The sequence below is a fragment of the Lichenostomus cassidix genome, chromosome 26 (assembly GCF_008360975.1).
Source record: "Lichenostomus cassidix isolate B80296 chromosome 26, HeHo_3.0, whole genome shotgun sequence".
NCBI lineage: Eukaryota > Metazoa > Chordata > Aves > Passeriformes > Meliphagidae > Lichenostomus > Lichenostomus cassidix.
Window position 1 is genome coordinate 4,175,375 of NC_139506.1, and position 21,885 is coordinate 4,197,259.

Below are 21,885 nucleotides of genomic sequence, written 5' to 3' on the forward strand. Positions count from 1 at the left end.
AATCCATCATTTTCCCGAGGAAAAACTCCTCCTGTGAGTTTCACACCGAGGGGAATCTCCTGTCCCTGCAGCCAGAGGATCCAACCCAGCAAAGACAGCTCTGGAATATTTGAAATTCTGCCTGTCCAGAATTCAATGCTCCATCCCCAGCCATGTGATGGTTATAAAAGGAGCAGTGGTGGCTTCTCTGTCACCTTCCCCGCGTCCCTTTTCAGAGAGGGACAAGATAAGAAGCCACCTGAGGACCCCCCGAGGGCTCCCAGCCCAAATCTGTGATTGTGATTTTAATTCTGGCGCAGGCAGCTCATTGTTTGGGTGGGAAGAGGAGAGAGGGTGTGAATTAAATATAGCCCAGGGAGCTGAAAGGCAGCGTTTGATTCTCTTTGCTGTGGGAAACGGGGCTGGCAGGGGCTGGAGACTTCCAGGAGGAGAAGTTGGAAGGGAGGAATTCAGATTTTGGAAAAGCAAAATTCAGGATTTGGAAGGGAGGAATTCAGATTTTGGAAGGGAAGAATTCAGAATTTGGAAGGGAGGAATTCAGAAGTTAGAAAGGGAGGAATTCAGAATTTGGAAGGGAGGAATTCAGAATTTGGAAGGGAGGAATTCAGATTTTGGAAAGGTAAAATTCAGATTTTGGAAGGGAGGAATTCAGAAGTTGGAAAGGAGGAATTCAGAATAACTTGGAAGGGAGGAATTCAGAATTTGGAAAGGAGAAATTCAGATTTTGGAAGAGGAGAAATTCAGATTTGGAAGGGAGGAATTCAGAATTTGAAAAGGAGGAATTCAGAATTTGGAAGGGAGGAATTCAGAAGTTTGAAAGGGAGGAATTCAGAATAACTTGGAAGGGAGGAATTCATGGTGACATTGCTCCTGTCCCAACCCTGCCCCCCAAAATTAGCAGTTTTGGGGTGTAAAATTCAAGCTGTCCCTTTTGGCAGGGCAGGTGGTGTGGCAGAGGGACACCAGGGGACATTTTGCAGCAGGGCTGAGGTGACAGCGAGGGCTGGGGACAGTTCTGCAGTGTCACCAGTGTCTTGCTCTGGTCCCAAGAGAGGCCACCAGCAGGGTAGTGCCCAGTGCTGCCAACCCTGTCACCCCACCAGGGCAGAGCCTGGGATTGGCAGAGCTGGGGAATGGCAAAACCAGGGAATGGCAGAGGTGGGAATGGTAAAGCCAGGGAATGGAAGAGCTTGGGAATGGCAGAAAATGGGAATGGCAGAGCTTGGGAATAGCAGAAAATGGGAATGGTAAAACCAGGGAATGGCAGAGCTCAGGGAATGGTAAAGCTTGGGAATGGCAGAGCTTGGGAGTGGCAGAACCTGGGAATGGTAAAGCCAGGGAATGGCAGACACTGGGGGTGGCAGAGCTTGGGAATTGCAAAACCAGGGAAAGGCAGAGCTTGGGAATGGTAAAGCCAGGAATGGCAGATTTGGGGAATGGCAGAGCTCAGGGAATGGCAGAGTTTAGGGAATGGCAGATTTGGGGAATGGCAGATTTGGGGAATGGCAGAGCTCAGGGAATGGCAGAGCTTGGGAATAGCAGAGCCAGGGAATTGCAAAACCAGGGAAAGGCAGAGCCTGGGAATGGTAAAGCCAAGGAATGGCAGATTTGGGGAATGGTAAATCTGGGGAGTGGCAGAGCTCAGGAATGGCAGAGTTGGGAATGGCAGAGCCTGAGCAGGGCACTAAGGAATGGCAAAACCAGGGAATGGCAGAGCTCAGGGAATGGTAAAGCCAGGGAATGGCAGATTTGGGGAATGGCAAAACTGGGGAATGGCAGATTTGGGGAATGGCAAATTTGGGGAATGGCAGAGCTTGGGAATAGCAGAGCCTGAGAATGGTAAAACCAGGGAATGGCAGATTTGGGGAATGGCAAATTTGGGGAATGGCAGAGCTTGGGAATAGCAGAGTTCAGGAATGGCAAAACCAGGGAATAGCAGAGCTGGGGAATGGTAAATCCAGGGAATGGCAGATTTGGGGAATGGTAGATGTGGGGAATGGCAGAGCTTGGGAATGGTAAAACCAGGGAATGGCAGAGTCAGGGAATGTGAGAGGCCTGGGAATGGCAAAGCCAGGGAATGTCAGAGCTGGGACTGTGAGAGGCCGAGCAGGGCGGCGCTGGGGACTGGCAGCTCCCGGGAATGCCCGAGCCCGGCCTTATCTCGCGGGTGGAACAATGCAGGGCTCGGCCCTATTGTTCTCCTCTCCCGCCCGGCGGAAAGCAGGGTCCCCTGGGGCACGGGCTGGCTCCGGAGCGTGCCCGAGCCGCGGGCAGGGACACAGCGACAGCAGCGACAGGCAGGGGTGGCAGGGACCCTGCTGGCAGCACAGAGCCCTTCCCGCTGCTTTTCCCTGCCGCACATGGAATTTGGGAGCTGCAGGATCACCCCTGGAGGGCACAGGGCGGGCTGGGCAGGGCGGGGCAGAGAGGAATTTGCCCTTTTTTTGGGATTTTTGAGGGGTTTGGGTCTCTGGGGTGCCGCGCTGGGTTATTCCTGCTGGGATTCCTCGGGGCTGTGGGTCCGTCCTGGGAACTGGGCTGGGGAAAACACATTTTTGGATGTGGGATTGGTGTGTTTTCCCCCAAAAAAACTGGTCCTGGGAGCTGGGAAAAGCTGCAAGCACAGCCCCAAAATCCCCCCCAAATCCTTTTGTTTTCCCCCAAATCCGGCGGGGAGAGATCCAAACCCATCCCCAGAGGTTTGGGATGCTCCTAAATCCCTTAGGATCCTGCAGCGGGATGGGAACTGTGGCGTCCCAAACCCCACAAGCCGGGGGTGTCTCCCTGAGGTGAAAGAATGACAAAAGAGTGACCAAAAAAGTGACAAAATGGTGACAAAAATGGCTCCCAGGCCCTCTTGTTTCTCTAGCGAGATCTCTCCTCCGGCGTTACCGGATGCTCTGCGTCACCCGCGGTGGGGGATGAGCACAGGAACCTAAATCCGCACCCCAAACGGGACAAACTGCACCAAAACAGCCTCGGCTGGGGGGGAAATTGGGCCAAAAGTGGTTCTTTTGGGGTTTTCATCCAACCCCATACATCCCTGAGTGCTGTGAGGTGGAGAGCGGCGGGAATGGGGTCAGGGCTGCCTTTGGGGAGGGTTTGGGCTGGTGAGGATTTTGGGGTCAGTGATGGTTTGGGGCAGGAGGGGATTTTGGGGTCAGTGATGGTTTGGGGCAGGAGGGGATTTTGGGGCTGGTGATGGTTTGGAACAGGAGGGGATTTTGGGGCTGGTGATGGTTTGGGCTGGTGAGGATTTTGGGGTCAGTGATGGTTTGGGCTGGTGAGGGTTTTGGGGTCAGTGATGGTTTGGGGCTGGTGAGGTTCACGATGGCTCCTGGAGCAGCTCCCAAAAATCCAGCAAAAAACCCGTTGCTGGAGTGGGAAACAGCCCTAAGTTCTGGAGATCCCTGTGCCCCGAATTTGGGAGTAAATGGTGGGAAAGTGACTCCTTGTCCCCTCTGTGTCCTTTCCATGTCCCTCCATGTTCTCCTTGTCCCTCCATGTCCCTTCCATGTCCTCTCCACATCCTCTCCATGTCCACACCATGCCCATGATGTCCCCACCATGTTCTTCTGTGTCATCTCCATGTCCTCTCCATGTTCCCTCCATGTCCATGATGTCCCCTCCATGTTCTCTCCATGTCTTCTCCATGTCCCTCCATGTCCTCCTTGTCCCTTCCATGTCCTCTCCACGTCCCTCCACATCCCCTCCATGTCCCCACCATGTCCATGATGTCCCTCCATGTTCCCTCCATGTCCTCCTTGTCCCTTCCATGTCCTCTCCACATCCCCTCCATGTCCCCACCATGCCCATGGTGCCCCTCCATGTCCCTCCATGTCCATGATGTCCCTCTCCATGTCCCCTCCATATCCACTATGTCCCTCCATGTCCCCTTCACATCCATGATGTCTCTCCATGTCCCCACCATGTCCATGATGTCCCCACCATGTCCCTGCCATGTTCTTTCCATGTTCCCTCCATGTCCTCTCCACATCCTCTCCGTGTCCCCACCATGTCCATGATGTCCCCCCATGTCCCTCCATGTCCTCCTTGTCCCCTCCATGTCCTCTCCACGTCCCTCCACATCCCCTACATGTCCCCACCACGCCCATGATGTCCCCCACGTCCCTCCACGTGACAATCAGGGTGCCAGCACCCGTTTGCCGCAGCTCAGCACGCCGAAGGTTTCCGGGGCGCTGCCGCTGCGGCTGTGGGGCGGAAACGCGGCCCCATGAGATTTTGGGGTGCGATTAGGGCCTCGGCTGCCGCGGGTGAGAGGCTCTGAGCACCCCTGGGTGAGCCCAGAAATCCCGGGAAACACGAGGTGGGATTGTCCTTCACAGATGGGAAAGCTTGGGAAAATGAGGGATTTAGGGGGTGGTGTGAAATCCCATAAAAGGTCAGGGATGGGGAATCATGGCCACGGGTGATGTTGTGGGATGAACTTCCCCCAAAGCCTGGGAAAATGAGGGATTTAGGGGAAGGTGTAAAATCCCATAAAAGCTGGAGAGTGGGGTGTTGTGGATATGGGGTTTGATATGGGATTGACACCCAAACTCCTGGGGAAATAAAGGATTAGTGGTGGGTTTAAAATTCCATGGAAGCTCAAGGATGGAGGGTCCTGGACTGGGATGGATTCCCCAAAAGCCTGGAAAATTCAAGGGATTACTGGAAGGTGTAAAATTCCATGGAAGCTCAAGGATTGGGGGGTTCTGGACTAGGATGGATTCCCCAAACTCCTGGAAAAACAAAGGAATTGGCAGAAGGAGTAAAATTCCGTGGAAACTCAAAGATTTAGGGTCTGGACTGGGATGGTCTCTGGGGACAACACAACACCAGGTTCTGCATGTCCCCAACGTCACCCACGGATCTCCCATGGAAAAAGGCTTTGGGAAGCTCTTCCCTCCAGCCAGGATGTGCCAGGCAGGTTTTTGGGGTTTTTTTCTGGGGGTTGAGCCTCATTTTTGGGGTTTTTTCCCCCCAGTCAGGCCAGGAAAAGGGTCGGATGTCTCCCTCCCTCGCTCAGTCAGCCGAGCCACCCCTGCCTGGAAACGCTGAGTGACACAAATGACACAAAAACGCCCCCGAGATCAACCCTGATAAGCGCCAGGGCTGCTGTGGGGCCAGGGCAGGGCAGGAGCTGCCAGGGGAAGGAGGGAGCCATGCCAGGGTCAGGGTAAGTTTTCCCCATCCTCATCCCGGATTTTTCTTCATTTTTCCGGGTTTCGTCGCTTTTTCAATTTAATTCCCGTCGGCGGCGGCTTGGCGGGAGTTGGTTCAGTTGTGGGGTGAGGTGATGTCCCCGAGGGGGTTTTGGAGAAATCCCAAGGATTTCTGCCGAATCCCAAGGATTTGGGATCTCCCCTGAGCACCATGATCCCTCTGTGGATCACAGGGATGATCCAACCCCGATGGATATTGGGATAAAGGCTCAGCATCCGCAGTCCAGGGGGGTTTGTGCGTCCAAATCTTCTTTTAAAACTCGTTTCTGATGCAGAAAAAACAGGAAATAAGGAGTAAATCCCCATTTTTCCGAGTGCCGGGGTTTTCTTTATAACAAGGGAATGTTTCTGGGTTTTCTTGGCTTTTAATGCAGGGAAAGCGCGAAAGGCAGAGGAAAAAGGGAAAAAAGTTTTGCTTTTCCCTGGAGGTTTAGACCTGGGATTTTCTGGGAATGGGAATTGATTTTCCCATTCCCAGAAAATGTGATTTTCCTCTTCCCAAAAAGATCCTTTCAGCCCCACAAAACCCCCAGATACAAACCCCACAGACCCGGACGTCCCACAAACACCCTTTCCCTCGCGGGTTTCTCTCCCAAAACCACCCCAAACCCGCCAGGAAACGGGAATGACCAGCGCTGTCCCCAAACCGTCACGCGGACCGTCCTGGGATTGTTCCCGTGCCGCCTTCCCGCGGGACAGGGGGGGAGGTTTGGAATAATCCCAGCGCCGCGGAGTTTCCTCCGCTTCCCCCGTGAGATCATTCCCGCCTCATAAATCCCGAGGCCAGGAAGTTCCACCTGAGGTCCAGGCGGATTTTTCCGCCTCCCCCTCTGCGTTTCAAGCCCTCCCTGTCGCTCGTCCCCGGCGAGAGGAAAAATGTGTTTGGGTCGTGGCTGTGAAGAGGGTGGCTTCGGGCCAGGTGACGCCCGGGGAAGGATCCGGCTGCTTTTCCAGGGATTTGGGATTGTTTGGGTGGTTGTGGACCTCCCTCTCTGCTGGGTTTTGTCACGCTGGTGGGAGGAGGAATCCCTGGATTTGGGGTTGGGAGGGAAGGTCCCAGTGAAGCCCTGCTGGTTTTGGGGCAGGGAGAGGCTGAGGGATCCTAAAGGAGAAATCCTCTTGGAGCACCAGGAGGGCAGGAAGCTGGGAATTCTCCATCTGAGGGGACACTGGGATTTGTCCCAGAGCTCTGGGATGGATCCAAGCCATCCCTGTGCCCTCGGGGAATGTGTGGGATTGATTCACCCTCACCAGGATTTACGGGGAGGTTTTGTTTTCCCATCCCCAGCAGGATCCTGCTGGTCCCTCTGGCCTCAGGGAGGTCAGGATGGGGTGGATTTGGGATCCAAGAGGGATCATTCCATGGGAAAAGCAGGAGCTGCTCAGGGCAGAGATGGATCTGCTGCAGTTCAGTCCTCATCCCATTCCCAGCGACACCAGGAGCTCCTGGGATTTATAGGGGATGGAAATCATCCCTGATGGAGAACATGGAGCATCCATGGAGCCTCCCAGATCCTCCTCTTCCCCTGGGAATTCACTTTTTTGTGCATTTGGGGTCTGGATTCTCTCTGGGATGACAATTTTCCATCAGATCCCACCGGGAATGACACACCAGGCAGTTCCCAGCCTGTCCCTGGCTGTCCTATTCTCCTCCTGCTGCCCCTCGGAGCATCCCCTTCCCCAAACCCCCCCTGCCCACCAAAATCTCCCTCCTCAGCGCGGGTTTTGCAGCTTTTCCGGTGCCCTGAGCTCCGGGCAGGGGGAGGTTTGGGTTTTTCCGCTGCAGGAGGGCAGGTGAGGTGTCAAGAGCACGGAGGAAGAACCTGAACTCAGAGCGAGCGTTTCCGCTGTGGGGGACAGCGGGGTGGGGACACGGCCCTGGCAGGGGACATGTGCTCCGAGAGGTGACACCGGAGCTGTGGCTCTCACGTGGTGGCGTTTCTGGGATGAAAAACGCTCATCCAGTCACCTTTTGGGGTTAAAAAATAATTTTTCACTAACGGCAAACTTGAATCTTGCAATTTCTTGTCCATGATTTTCTCATTCCCATGGATGGATGGCACATCCCACCTGCCCCACAGCCACCTGCCACTCGGGGTGACTTGTCCCCATCCTCGTCCCACAGCCTGCCTGGATTTATCTTTATTTCTCCACATTTCATCGTTTTAAAAATTTAATTCTCTTTATCAATGGCTCGGTGCGAATTGCTTCCATTGTGGTGATATCCCGGAAGGAGTTTGGGAATCATTTTGGTAATTCCCATTCCCAGGGACCATTTTCCCATCCCAGAACACTCTGAATCCCCAGGGAAAGGACATCAGCCCCGTGAACTTCCCCCAGCCAGGGACATCGGCCACCCCTGGCCACCCCTGGCCACCCCTGGCCACCCCTGGCCACCCCTGCCCGGGCACGGCGGAGGAAACATCCATTCTTCTCTCTTGGAAGACACCCGGGGCGGAAACGCTTGGAAGCAGCTCCGGGAGGACATTCCAAGTCTGGCAGGAAAGCCGCCCCGCTCGTCTGGCAGGAGATGGGCTATTGTCTGTCCCGCTGGCCGGCCGGGATTCCTCAGGTCCTGCCTGGAAGAGGAAAATGTCCGTGTGTGTCTTTATTTTTTCCTCTGCCCCTCTCTCCCGGGGGTGTCGGGGCTGTTGGTGCTCTGCTGGTGTTTTCTCCTTGGGTTTTCCCTGTTTTCTCCTTGAGTTTTCCCTGTTTTCTCCTTGGGTCATTCCCTGTTTTCTCCTTGAGTTTTTCCCTGTTTTCTCCTTGAGTTTTTCCCTGTTTTCTCCTTGGGTCATTCCCTGTTTTCTCCTTGGGTCATTCCCTGTTTTCTCCTTGAGTTTTTCCCTGTTTTCTCCTTGAGTTTTTCCCTGTTTTCTCCTTGGGTCATTTCCTGGTTTCTCTTTGAGTTCTTCTCTGTTTTCTCCTTGAGTTTTCCCCTGTTTTCTCCTTGGGTTTTCCCTGTTTTCTCCTTGGGTTTTTCTCAATTTTCTTCTTGAGTTTTCCCTGTTTTCTCCTTGGGTTTTCCCTGTTTCCTCCTTGGGTTCTTCTCTCTTTCCTCCTTGGGTTTTCCTGTTTTCTCCTTTAGTTTTTTCCTGTTTCCTCTTTGGGTTTTCCCTGTTTTCCTCTTGAGATTTTCCCTGTTTTCTCCTGGTTATCTGGGCCACAGTGGTGGGATGAAGCCATGGGTTTTTTGGGATGAGGCCATGGGTGTTTTGGGATGAGGCCATGGGTTTTTGGCATGATCAGGCACCACCTTGGGCTCCTGAAGGGACAACTCTGTGTCAACCATGGGCTGAGAGCTTTGGGAGAGAGGAAAGAGGAAGTTCTGAGAACATGGACAACCTCGTGGGCAGGAGAGTGTAGGGTCATCCCAAAAATCTGGGCAGCCCAGCTCCCAGAGCCTTGGGATTGGCCCAAATGCAGGAGTGATGTGACACAGGATGAGGGATCTTGGTGTCTCTTGGATCCCAAACTCCTGCAGTGCTGCGATCTCTTGGATCCCCAAGCTCCTGCAGTCCCAGGATCTCAATATTTCTTGGATCCCCAAGATCCTGCAGTGCTGGAATCCCATTGCCTCTTGAATTCCCAAACTCCTGCAGTGCCAGGATTTTGGCATCTCTTGGATCTCCTCATTTCTTGGATCCCCAAACCCCTGCAGTGCAGGAATCTCCACATTTCTTGGATCCCAAACTCCTGCAGTACCAGAATTTCAGCCAGGATCTTGATATTTCTTGGATTCCCAAATTCCTGCAGTGCCAGGATTTTGGCATCTCTTGCATCTCCTCATTTTTTGGATCCCCAAACTCCTGCAGTATCAGGATTTTGCCATCTCTTGGATCCCAAAGTCCTGCAGTGCTGGAATTCCATTGCCTCTTGAATTCCCAAACTCCTGCAGTGCGAGGATTTTGGCATCTCTTGGATCTCCTCATTTCTTGGATCCCCAAACCCCTGCAGTGCAGGAATCTCAACATTTCTTGTATCTCCTGGCTCCTGTTTTCCTGGGATCTCATGGCCTCTTGAATTCCCAAACTCCTTCAGTACCAGAATTTCAGCCAGGATCTTGATATTTCTTGGATTCCCAAACTCCTGCAGTGCCAGGATTTTGGCATCTCTTGGATCTCCTCATTTCTTGGATCCCCAAACCCCTGCAGTGCAGGAATCTCCACATTTCTTGGATCCCAAACTCCTGCAGTACCAGAATTTCAGCCAAGATCTTCATATTTCTTGAATTCCCAAACTCCTGCAGTGCCAGAATTTTGGCATCTCTTGGATCTCCTCATCTCTTGGATCCCAAAATCCTGCAATGCTGGAATCCCGTTGCCTCTTGAATTCCCAAACTCCTGCAGTACCAGGATTTTGCCATCTCTTGGATCTCCACATCTCTTGGATCCCCAAACTCCTGCAGTGCCAGGATCTTGACATTTTCTGGATCCCAAACTCCTGCAGTGCTGGGATTTTGACATCCCTTGGATCCCAAACTCCTGCAGTGCAGGAATCTCAACATTTCTTGGATCTCCTGGCTCCTGTTTACCTGGGATCTCATTGCCTCTTGAATTCCCAAACTCCTGCAGTGCCAGGATCTTGACATTTCTTGGATCCCAAACTGCAGCACCAGGATTTTGCCACCTCTTGGATCCCCAAACTCCTGCAGCACCAGGATTTTGGCATTTCTTGGATCCCCAAACTCCTGCAGTACCAGGATTTTGGCATTTCTTGGATCCCCAAACTCCTGCAGCACCAGGATTTTGCCATCTCTTGGATCCCCAAACTCCTGCAGCACCAGGATTTTGCCATCTCTTGGATCTCCACCTCTCTTGGATCCCCAAACTCCTGCACTGCCGGGATTTTGGCATCTCTCAGATGCCCGAAGTGCTGCCGGGCAGGGTGGGTGTTTTCTGGCACCTCATCCCCCTCTCCCGGCCCCCGGAGCAGTTCTGCTCCGCACAACCGGGCCGATAGGATCGGGGCTGGCTGGCGGGCAGGAAGGGTGGCACGGCCACCGGGAGAATTGCAGGACGTGCCGTTCACGGGTACGAACAGCGGGGAAAAAAAAGCTCTCACCATCCCAAAAATCTCCGAGCTGCCGGGCTGGGGTTGGGAGGCAAGGTGGGTGAAAAATGGGAAATTCAGGGTTTTGTGGGATAAACCCCAAAACGCTGTGAGGGGAGCGAGCAGCCCAGGATGATTGGGATTTATTTCCATCCTCCAGGTTGGCATTTTTCATCCCAACCCCATTCCCTCCCTTCTTCCCCGCCCTGCGTTGAGCGGGGAACATGAAAAGCCAGGAAGATCCCTTTCTGGTGCCAGGCGGATTGTTCCGTGCCCATTGTGTGCCCCAGGCAGCCCCGGACCCACACCTGAGACCCGCCTGGAACCAGATAACAGCGCCGTTTTCCCCTTTTTCCCGTTTTTTTTTTGTTTGCTCGGCAGAGCGGATAATAAACCCTCAATGAGGTTCCTTTCAAACGCGGCCCTATTAAAGCGCTTGGCCCCATTTTTGGGAGTAAACTTCCAGCGGCACCGGGAGGGGAAGCACAATGGGAACGGGAGCTGCGGGAGGGGCGGGATGGGATTTTGTGCTTGTCCGAAACCAAAAATATCGCTCAGCGCTGCGGTGCTGCCCTGGGCAGCATCCCAGACCTGCGGAAAATGGGATTTCTGTGTGGAAAAACACTAAAAAACTGGGAAGAAAGGAGTTTCACGCACACCTGAGGGGCTGAGGTGGGGAGGTGGTGCTGTTGCTGCCCTGGGCAGCATCCCAAACCTGCAAAAACTGGGATTTCTCCATGGAAAAACACTAAAAAACTGGGAAGAAAGGAGTTTCACGCACACCTGAGGGGCTGAGATGGGGAAGTGGTGCTGTTGCTGCCCTGGGCAGCATCCCAGACCTGCAAAAACTGGAATTTCTGCATGGAAAAACCTAAGAAAATCTGGGAAAAAGGAGCTTCACGCACACCTGAGGGGCTGAGATGGGGAAGTGGTGCAGTTGCTGCCCTGGGCAGCATCCCAGACGTGCAAAAACTGGAATTTCTGCATGGAAAAACTCAAGAAAATCTGGTAAAAAGGAGTTTCATGCACACCTGAGGGGCTGAAATGGGAATGCGCTGCTCATTCCTGCCTCAGTTTCCCCATCCCTGCCCCAGCTGGCACAGCTTCCCAGCTCTCCCGGCCCTTCCCGGCGGTGGATTTTGGGGGCCAAGGTGCGCCGGGGCAGGAAGGGGCGCCGCAGGATGCTGCAGCCCCGGGCGATGCGGGGCCGGGAGGAAACCCGGCGGGTTTGTTCGGCGGAGGGCGAGGGAGCCGAGATTAAAAAAAGCCCCGCTAAGATCAGAAAGGCTGGCGAGCACAGTGCCCTATTGTGGAGCTGTCACACTTCCCTTTACTTTATTGCTTTTGTCCAACACCCCATTGTTCCACTTCCTTTTGTCCCCCATTCACAGCCCTGGCTTTTCATTACCCAGCCGGCCTTGTTGTTTTCATTTCTTTTGTTTGAAGTTCCTGAGAGGAAGGTTTTATTTTCAGCCGTTTGATTAATTCGCAGCTTGAGCCGGGCTTTGTTTGTTATGTAATTGCTGCCCCCCGAGCCGGGCGGCCCTGCTCTGCCCTCCCCACCCCGCTCTGCGCCCCAAAACCGCCTTTAGGGTTTCCCTTTGGGGTCTGGGAGGTGAGAGGGAGCTGGGGTTGGGGTGGGAGGTGCTGTCGCCACCCCAGACCCCAATTTCTGGCAGCGTCCGGGGTAAATCCCTTCCTGACAACCTCCTTTTCCCATTATTCCTGCCTGAGAGGCGAGGACAATGCTTGTTCCCGTTCTTGCTGTGTGGTGTGAGGGTTGGTGGCCCGAGAAGGGAAATCCCAGTGGGCGCCACCGATCCTGGTGACAATGTCCCTGTCACCGTCAGCCCGATGTGCTGGGCACACGTTGTCCCTCAATCCCAGTCCCTGGGTTGTCTGGGAGTTTATTCCTCCATTCCTGAGGTTGGTTTCCCTGAGGATTGAGCCCCAAAAACCTGGAAAACTGAGAAATTCCAGGAAAACCAAGAAATTCCAGGAAAAACGAGAAATTCCAGGAAAACTGGGACTGAGAGCTCAACTTTGCCTATGGTGACGCCCAGGGATGTTGTCCTCGGGTGTGGGGCTGGGCTGGCAGAGGGGTGGCCGTGGTGGCCGAGGTGACATCCCCGCTGTCCACAGGATGTCCATGAGGAGCCCCGTGTCACCTCCCCTGGAGCTGGATGGAGCTGGCGCCATGGTGAACTGCAGCATCAAGACGGAGGAGAAGAAGGATGGCAACCCCGAGACCCCCCCGGGGACATCCCCCAGCTCTGAGCCACCAGGGCCACCGCCCAGGGATGGCACCGACCCCCAGGCCCTGCCACAGGTGGGTGTGACAAAGGTGGCCTCATCGCTGCTCGTGGGAAAGGGGGTGGCTGCTCCCCCTGGGTGGTTTTTCCTCATTTTGGGGAATTAAAGTGGAAATTTGAGGATTTCCTGAGGTTTTTGGGGTTTGAGGGCTTCACCTCCATCCTGTCAGCATCCCTTTTCCGTTGCTGTGGGGTTTTCCTTCCTCCTGACTGCTCCCTGCTCAGCCCTTGGAGGGGAAAGGAGCTCAGAGGAGCAGGCTGGAAAACCAGGAAAAAATTCCAGCATTTCCAGCGATGCTCCCTAGACACAATTCGGGGAACACACCTGGCAGAGCATTCTCCATCATCCCACCGGATTGGGATCTCCCTGGACACCAGGGCTGTCCCTGGCGGTGGCAGCAGTGCCAGTGTCACTCTGTGTCCCGCAGGAGTCGCGCTCTCCCGCAGGGGACATTGCCGAGCCGCGGCGCTCCGCCTTCGAGCCGGCGGGCCAGGAGAAGCTGGACTTCAACAGGAACCTGAAGGAAGGTGGGAAACGTTCCTTTTGGGATCCCTGAGGGGTTTGCACAGAGCTGCGGGTGTGCTCACCTGGTTGTCCTCTTGTCCCTGTCCCTGTCCTGTACCTGTCCCTGTCCTGTCTCTTTCCCCATCCCTGCGCTGCTCTTGTCCCTGTCTTTGTATCTGTCCCTTCTCTGTCCCTGTCCCTGTATCTGTCCCTGTCCCTGTCCCTGTCCCTGTCCCTGTCCCTGTCCCCATCCCTGTCCCTGTCCCTGTCCCTGCCCTGTCCCTGTCCCTGTCCCTGTCCCTGTCTCTGTCCCCTGTCCCTGTCCCTGTATCTGTCCCTGTCCTGTCTCTGTCCCCATTCCCTGTCCCTGTCCCTGTCCCTGTCCCTGTCCTGTCCCTGTCCCTGTCCTGTCCCTGTCCCTGTCCCTGCCCTGTACCTGTCCCTGTCCCTGTCCCTGTCCCTGTCCCTGTCCCTGTCCCTGTCCCCATCCCTGTCCTGTTGCTGCTCTGTCCCTGTCCCTGTCCCTGTCCCTGTCCCTCTCCCTGTCCCTGTCCCTGTCCCTGTCCCTGTCCCTGTCCCTGTCCCCATCCCTGTCCCTGTCCCTGTCCCTGTCCCCTGTCCCTATCCCTGTCCCTGTCCTGTCCCTGTCCCTGTCCCTGTCCCTGTCCCTGTCCTGTCCCCATTCCTTGTCCCTGTCCCTCTCCCTGTCCCTGTCCCTGTCTCTGTCCCTGCTGTCCTGTTCTGTCCTGTCCTGTCTCTGTCCCCATTCCCTGTCCCTGCCCCTGTCCCTGTCCTGTCCCTGTCCTGTCCCTGTCCCTGTCCCTATCCCTGCCCTGTCCCTGTCCCTGTCCCTGTCCTGTCCCTGTCCCTGTCCTTGTCCCTGTCTTCCCTGTCTGTTGTCCTGTCCTTCTGTCCCTGTCCTGTCTGTCCCTCCTGTCCCTGTCCTGTCCTGTTCCTGTCCCTGTCCTGTCTCCTGTCCCTGTTGTTGTTTCTGTCCCTGTCCCTGTCCCTGTCCCTGTCCCTGTCCCTGTCCCTGTCCCTGTCCCTGTCTCTGTCCCTGTCCCTGTCCCTGTCCCTGTCCCTGTCCCTGTCCCTGTCCCTGTCCCTGTCCCTGTCCCTGTCCCTGTCCCTGTCCCTGTCCCTGTCCCCATCCCTGTCCCTGTCCCTGTCCCTGTCCCTGTCCCTGTCCCTGTCCCTGTCCCTGTCCTGTCCCTGTCCCTGTCCTGTCCCTGTCCTGTCCCTGTCCTGTCCCCAGTGATGCCGACCATCGAGAAGCTGCTGTCCAGCGACTGGAAGGAGAGGCTGCTGGGTCGGAACTCTGCCGAATCCAAGGAAGTGAAAGGTGGGATTCACCTCCTGCATCCCAACACGGCGTTTCCCAGCAAAGCAACAGGGGAAATGCCCACATTTTATAGGGATTTGTGCTTTTTTAATTTGTTTTTTTTGGGGGTGAGTGTTTCTGGTGCCTCTGAGTGCACAGATTTGGGTTCAGCACAGGAGGATCTTCCTGTCCATCCCAAATTTGCCATTCCATCATTCCCACCAGCACCCAGTGGGTGTGGAATTTCTCTGCCTCACGTTTCCCAAGCTCACCCCAAAGATTTCCCATCTCTCTCCCCAGTCAAAGGATTCTTTAAATAAAAGGATAAATAGAAATGACATATATAAAAATATGACATTAAATATAAATATTTGATGTTTATATTAAATCCTTGGATTCAAATATTTAAATGTATAAGTGTATTGGATTCAAATATTTATTTAAATATATAAATATATTTTTATTTATTTATATATATATTTATATATTTATATATTTATACATTTTTATTTTATATATTTATCTATTTTATATTTTTATATATTTTATATATTTATATATTTATATATATATTTTTATAGTATAAATATATATATAGATATAGTATATATATATAAATATATTTATATATTATATTTATATTTATATTATTTATTTATATTTTTTACATTATTTATATGTATATTTTATATATAAACATTTAAATAGAAATATAATGTCATGTATAATAAAAATATTTTTAATATATTATTATATATATATATATTTATATATTTTATATATTATTTAAATTATATTTATATATTTTAAATATGTATTATATATATTTAATATACTTAAAATATATTTATATATTTAAAGTAGATATTAAAAAAATACCAAAAAAAATACAAATAAAACCACCTCCTCCCCACACACTGCCATCCACTCTATCTCCATCCCCAAACCCCTGACCCTCACCCTTTTTTTTTCCCCCAGGAACCCAGGAGAGCCTGGCCGAGAAGGAGCTGCAGCTGCTGGTGATGATCAACCAGCTGTCCACGCTGCGGGACCAGCTCCTGACGGCGCACTCGGAGCAGAAGAACATGGCCACCATGCTCTTCGAGAAGCAGCAGCAGCAGATGGAGCTGGCGCGGCAGCAGCAGGAGCAGGTGGGGAGCGCTGTGCCTCCAGGGGATTCCTTTGGGATGGCGGGAATTATGTGGGATGGCGGGAATTCCTTTGGGATGGCGGGAATTCCTTTGGGATGGTGGGAATTCCTTTGGGATGGCGGGAATTCCTTTGGGATGGCGGGAATTCCTTTGGGATGGCGGGAATTCCTTTGGGATGGTGGGAATTCCTTTGGGATGGCGGGAGTTCCTTTGGGATGGCAGGAATTCCTTTGGGATCACGGGAATTCCTTTGGGATGGTGGGAATTCCTTTGGGATGGCAGAATTCCTTTGGGATCGTGGGAATTCCTTTGGGAATTGAGGGAATTCCTTTGGGATGGCTGGGATGGCGGGAATTCCTTTGGGATGGCGGGAATTCTTTGGGATGGTGGGAATTCCTTTGGGAATTGAGGGAATTCCTTTGGGATGGGGGAATTCCTTTGGGATTGCGGGAATTCTTTGGGATGGCGGGAATTCCTTTGGGATGGCAGAATTCCTTTGGGATCATGGGAATTCCTTTGGGATGGCAGAATTCCTTTGGGATGGCGGGAATTCCTTTGGGATGGTGGGAATTCCTCTGGGATTGCAGGACAGGCTTCCCCTGGGAGTGACTTTGGCATTGAGATCCCATTTTCTCTTCCCATCCCAAAGCCTCGCTCCCTCGGAGCTGGGAGAACTGAGGATGTAAGGAGATGTGAATTAAATTCCTTAAGCAAACAAACTTAGGTCATTCCCACCTGTGCCCACCTGGAACACCCCCTGGTGCTCCTGGGACACCAAGATTTCCTCTCCCCAGGGCAGGGGTGACACTGCTGTCACACTCCAGCTCCGTCCCAGCCCAATTCCCTCCCCGTGCCCCTCGAGGTGACTCAGGGACAGCTCAGCCCCTCCTGTCCTTCCCATGGTCCTGGGGACTCCTTTTTTGGGGTGGTGGGTGGCTCGTGCCAGGCTGGAGGCCAGCACAGTGCTGTCCTCGGTGTCACCAAGCCCGCTGTCCCCTCCCCAGATCGCCAAGCAGCAGCAGCAGCTCATCCAGCAGCAGCACAAAATCAACCTCCTGCAGCAGCAGATCCAGGTAAAGGCTGGGGACACGGGACACCTCTGCTGTCCCCTTTGCCATGTCCCCTGCCCTTGCTGGGTGGTCACAACCTCCCCGTGTCCTGCTGTCCCCTCCTGGTGGTCAACTGTCCCGCAGCGTTGATCTGGTGTCCTTGTCCCTGTCGCTGTCCCCTCCAGCAGGTCAACATGCCCTACGTGATGATCCCTGCCTTCACCCCCAGCCACCAACCCCTGCCCGTCACCCCCGAGTCCCAGCTGGCACTGCCCATCCAGCCCATCCCCTGCAAGCCAGGTGAGCCAGGTCCCCTGCAGGGTGGCCTTGTCCCCCCTCTCTGTGTCCCCGTTGTCCCCAACCGCCACCCCTGTGTCCCCGCAGTGGATTACCCGGTGCAGCTCCTGCACAGCCCTCCTCCTCCCACGCTGAAGAGACCCGCAGGCCCGGGCCACCTCCAGATGCAGGTACAGCCCCCCAAAACCCCTCCTAGCCCCCAAAACCCCTCCAAGCCCCGGGCTGGGGGGTCTGGGGACATCTTCTCACCCTCTGTCCCTCCCTCTGCCTCAGGAGACCTCTCAGCCGCTGAACCTGACGGCCAAACCCAAAGGCTCCGAGCTCCCCAGTGCCTCCAGTTCGCCCAGTTTGAAGATGAGCAGCTGCCAGTCCCTCACGCCGAGCCACGGGGCCACCAGGGAGCTGCAGGCCAGCCCGTCCAACCTCCCTCTGGGTGGGTTCCCCAGTGCCATTTTGGGGTTTTGGGGATAATGACATCCCTGGTGGGCACCCCAGGCCGTGCCACCCCTCGAGATGGTCAGGGCAGGGTGGATGGGCCAGCGGGGTGGCCGCTGTCACTGAGGGGTGGCCGTGTCCTGCAGGATTCCTGGGAGAGGGCGACGCCATCACCAAAGCCATCCACGACGCCCGGCAGCTGCTGCACGGCCACAGCACGGCCATGGAGGGGACACTGAGCAGCCCCTACCGCAAGGTGAGGGTCACTCTGCGGGGTCACCGTCCCCTCTGCCACCCCAGTGCCACCAGCCAGGGCTGGGTGTCCATCCTGACCCCGCTGTCCCGCAGGAACACGTCGGGATGGATTCCTCCCCGGTGAAGGAGAGGATGGAGGAACCCCCTGGGCACCGGCTGGACGAGGCTCTGCTGAGCTGCGAGATGGACGGTGAGGATGGCAGGAGGTGACCCCAGGTTTGGTCCTTCCGCCACCCCCTGTCCTCATCCCGGGTGTCCCTCGCAGGGTCTCGGCATTTCCCAGAGTCCAGGAACAACAACCACATCAAGCGGCCCATGAACGCCTTCATGGTGTGGGCCAAGGACGAGAGGAGGAAGATCCTGCAGGCATTCCCGGACATGCATAACTCCAGCATCAGCAAGATCCTGGGTGAGATCCTGGGGCTGGATCCCGCTGGATCCCCTGGAGGGATGGGAATGAGGTCCTGGGTGAGATCCTGGGGCTGGATCCCTCTGGATCCCCATGGAGGGACCTCCCTGACCTGGGGGAGGTCAGGGAACCTGAGGGGACAAATCCTTGGAGGTGCCAGGGGAAGGTCAGGGAATGAGGGGATGAATCCCAGGAGGGAAGGTCAGGGAATGAGGGTACAAATCCCAGGAGATGCCTGGAGAAAACCCATTCCCAACATCCTGTTAGAACTGCCTGTGGCACAGGACTCCCACCAACCCAGCTGGAAACCCAGGTGCCGTCTCCACAGCAAACAGCATTAATTACCAGCATCCATTCATTCCTTAATTACCTAACAACACCAATTAATCTCACGGCGGCTTCACCCCAGCCGCGGTTTCTTCACTCAGCGAGGTCTCTGCTCCTTCCCCACGCAGGATCCCGGTGGAAATCCATGTCCAACCAGGAGAAGCAGCCGTACTACGAGGAGCAGGCGCGGCTGAGCCGGCAGCACCTGGAGAAGTACCCGGATTACAAATACAAGCCTCGCCCCAAGCGCACCTGCATCGTGGAGGGAAAGCGGCTGAGAGTGGGAGAGTACAAGGCGCTGATGAGGAACCGGCGGCAGGACGCCAGGCAGGGATACTTGATAGGGTAACTGAGAAGGGGAACCCCAAAGGGGGTGGTTGTGGGGTGGGAGAGCAGGTGGTGGTGTGGGGTTGGGTGTTCTGTGGGTGATTGTGGGGTTGGTGGTTGTCTGGTGCCTGTGGGGTTGATGGAACATGATGGAAATGGGGTTGGTGTTCATCTGGTGACATGGGGTTGGTGTTCACCTGGTGCCCATGGGGTTGGTGTTCACCTGGTGCCCATGGGGTTGATGCTAATGTGATGGAAATGGGGTTGGTGTTCACCTGGTGCCCATGGAGTTGATAGAACATGATGGAAATGGGGTTGGTGCCCACCTGGTGACATGGGGTGGGGTCCTAGCTGGCTCCTGTGGGGTTGGTGTTCACCTGATGTTGATGGGGTTGATGCCCACCTGGCACCTATGGGGTGGCTGCCCACCTGATGGCCATGGGGTCAGTTCCCAGTTGGCTCCTGTGGGGTGGGTGCCCCATTAGTGCCCATGGGGTTGGTGTTCACCTGGTTCCTATAGGGTGGGTGCCCACCTGGTGGCCATGGGGTGGATGCCCACCTGATATCCATGGGGTGGGTGCTCACCTGGTGTCCATGGGTTGGGTGCCCACCTGGCCCCATGGGATTGATGTCCACCTGACGTCCATGGGGCAGGTTCTGACCTGGTCCTATGGGGTTGATGCCCACCTCATATCCATGGGGTTGATGTCAACCTGGTGTCCATGGGGCAGGTTCTCACTGATGCCGATGGGTTTTGATGCCCACCGTGCCCCCTGGCTGTCCCTCTCAGTGTCCCCCATGTCCCGCAGGCCGCAGGGCAGCCAGGTGCCCCCCAGCTCCTCGGACGTGCTGTACCCGCGGCCGGTGGGCGTCCAGCTGCCCCCACCCCTGCTGGAGCACTACCTGCCCCGCAGCGTGGACCCCACCATGCCCGTCATCGTCAACACCCGCAGCCTCAAGGACGGGGACGCCGGTGACGACGGGCACTCGGTGCCTGAGGGGGACATGTACCGCTACAGCGAGGACGAGGACTCGGAGGGCGAGGACAAGAGTGACGGCGAGCTGGTGGTGCTGACGGACTGAGGGGGACACGGGGGGACAGCGGAGGGGGTGGCAGGGCTGGCTGCCACCCCCAGGAGGTCACGGCGTGTCCTGGTGGGATGGGACTCAGCCACGGGAGAGCTGCCCACCTGCGGAGGGATCCCACTAGGGCGGGCACCCCGAATTTTGGGATGTGCCAGGTGGCTCGGACCTTGCTCTGGTGGCACGTGGAGCTCAGGCCACCCGGCCTGGTGATCCGGGTGACACGGCTGCTGCGCTGTCACCCCCAGTGGGGACCTGAGGGTCTCAGGGTGCAGGAGAACCTCTGCAGCATCTCCCAGCCCTGCAGAACCTCCCAGAGAGCCTCACCTGCAGCACTGCAGGGCACGGATTGGGGACACAGATTGGGGACACGGGATGGGGACACGGGAGAGGGACAGAGGATGGGGACACGGACTGGGGACACGCTCGTCCCTCCCCTATCCCGGAGTGACCTCCCCGCCGCGCTTCCCGCTCGCTCTTTGCCGGCTGCCAGCGAATTCCCACGGAGCCAATTTTAGCTCCAGCCTGGCCGCAGCTCCGGCCAAGGGCTCCTCGGGGCCCTTTGTGCTCCCGGCGGCTCTGGCCCACTTTGGGAATAAAGCAGGGGCTGTTCCTGCCCTGACAGCCCCTCCAGGACCGGGGGGACATGCCTGGCTGTCCCTAGGCACCTGTCCCTGAGGTTGGGGCTCCACCTGAGCCAGGCAGGAGGAGAGGGAGGGAGAAAGAACGGCCGTTTGGGGGAAAAAAGAGAAATTATTGGGAAAAAATGACCTTGCTGTGGTCAGAGCCTGTTCCAGGGGGGGAGTTGGGGTGCAGCAGTGCATGTGCAGTGTCCAGGTGTGAGTTTGGGGTGTCCAGGTGTGAGTTTGGGATGTCCAGGTGTGAGCTTGGGGTGTCCAGGTGTGCATGTGCAGTGTTCAGGTCTGAGCTTGGGGTGTCCAGGTGTTCATGTGCGGTGTCCAGGTGTGATTTTGGGGTGTCCAGGTGTGATTTTGGGGTGTCCAGGTGTGCATGTGCAGTGCCAAGGTGTGATTGTCCAGTGTCTGGGTGTGCACACGGGGTGTTTGAGGGGCTGTGTGCAGTGTCCAGGTCTGAGTTTGGGGTGTCCAGGTGTGATTTTGGGGTGTCCAGGTGTGGTTGTCCAGTGTCTGGGTGTGCACACGGGGTGTTTGAGGGGCTGTGTGCAGTGTCCAGGTGTGAGTTTGGGGTGTCCAGGTGTGAGTTTGGGATGTCCAGGTGTGAGTTTGGGGTGTCCAGGTGTGCCCGTGCAGTGTCCAGGTGTGTATAATGTCCAGCTGTGCCCGCCCAGTGTCCAGCTGTGCCCCCACTCCCTCTGGCCGTGCCCAGTCCCAGGCTGGCCGTGCCGTGTCCCCTCCGTGTCCCTCCGTGCGCGGGGCTGCGGCACCTCCCTGTGGCAGCAGCCGGGAACAGGCGCCGAGCCTCGGCCACCGCGGGGACCGCGACAGGGCTGGGGACACCGCGGGGACCGCGCTGAGGACACCGACAGAGCCGCGGCCACCCCCTCTCGAGGCTGCACGAAGCGGGGACCAGCCCCTGTCCCCCTGTCCCCAGCCCGGGGTGGCCTCCGTAGCTCAACACCATCAGCTCCCCAGTGCTGGGGACACTGCCGTGGGGACATCCTTCATCCGTGGGGACATCCTTCACCCATGGGGACATCCCACCTGGCCAGCCAAGCCCTCCCTCCTCTCCTGCCTGCCCTTGGTCAGTGCTTTATTTATTCCCAACTCCCGGGGCTGGGGGGGAAGGAGAAGTGTCCCTGGGAAGGAAAAGTGTCCCTGGGGAAGGAAAAAATGTCCCCAGGGAAGGAAAAGTGTCCCTGAGAAGGGAAGGAGTCCCAGCTCCAGGTGGAACGGGGTGCTGCAGAGGGACTGGAAGCAGATTTCTCCCCTCCCCACCCCCAGCTGCAGCTCTGCCTGTCTCTCTTCCATTTATTTTTCTTTTTTTTTTTTCTTTTTGGTTCTGTTTTTAAAGATTGTAAATATAGATAGAGCTTTATTTTGTTAATAAGACGACGAGTAACTTAACCTGTATATTTCACATCCCTGTTCACGACAGTCCCGTCCCCACCCTCCCCGTCCCTTGGCACAATAAAAGTGACTTTTTGGAGCAGAGAGCA

General features: G+C 55.4%; 1 protein-coding gene across 21 annotated transcripts in view; it reads left to right on the top strand.

Annotated features, from left to right (window-relative positions):
* The window catches only part of SOX13 (SRY-box transcription factor 13), a 40,908-nt gene extending 19,028 nt beyond the window's left edge, over nt 1–21,880 (top strand). For 2 of the 21 annotated variants that reach the window (XM_085083169.1, XM_085083173.1), the window contains exons 2-14: nt 12,420–12,606; nt 13,018–13,117; nt 14,350–14,436; nt 15,394–15,566; nt 16,571–16,639; nt 16,801–16,915; nt 17,000–17,082; nt 17,186–17,345; nt 17,494–17,603; nt 17,696–17,792; nt 17,868–18,011; nt 18,467–18,683; nt 19,475–21,880. In XM_085083169.1, the coding sequence (XP_084939295.1) occupies nt 12,420–12,606; nt 13,018–13,117; nt 14,350–14,436; nt 15,394–15,566; nt 16,571–16,639; nt 16,801–16,915; nt 17,000–17,082; nt 17,186–17,345; nt 17,494–17,603; nt 17,696–17,792; nt 17,868–18,011; nt 18,467–18,683; nt 19,475–19,748 (1,816 nt within the window). In that variant the 3' untranslated portion in view covers nt 19,749–21,880. Of the gene's footprint in view, nt 1–4,152; nt 5,180–12,419; nt 12,607–13,017; nt 13,118–14,349; nt 14,437–15,393; nt 15,567–16,570; nt 16,640–16,800; nt 16,916–16,999; nt 17,083–17,185; nt 17,346–17,493; nt 17,604–17,695; nt 17,793–17,867; nt 18,012–18,466; nt 18,684–19,474 lie in introns of those variants that run through there. The other 19 variants (XR_014856634.1, XR_014856638.1, XR_014856637.1 and 16 more) reach the window with 19 other exon arrangements.
* The last annotated feature ends 5 nt before the right edge of the window (nt 21,881–21,885 follow it).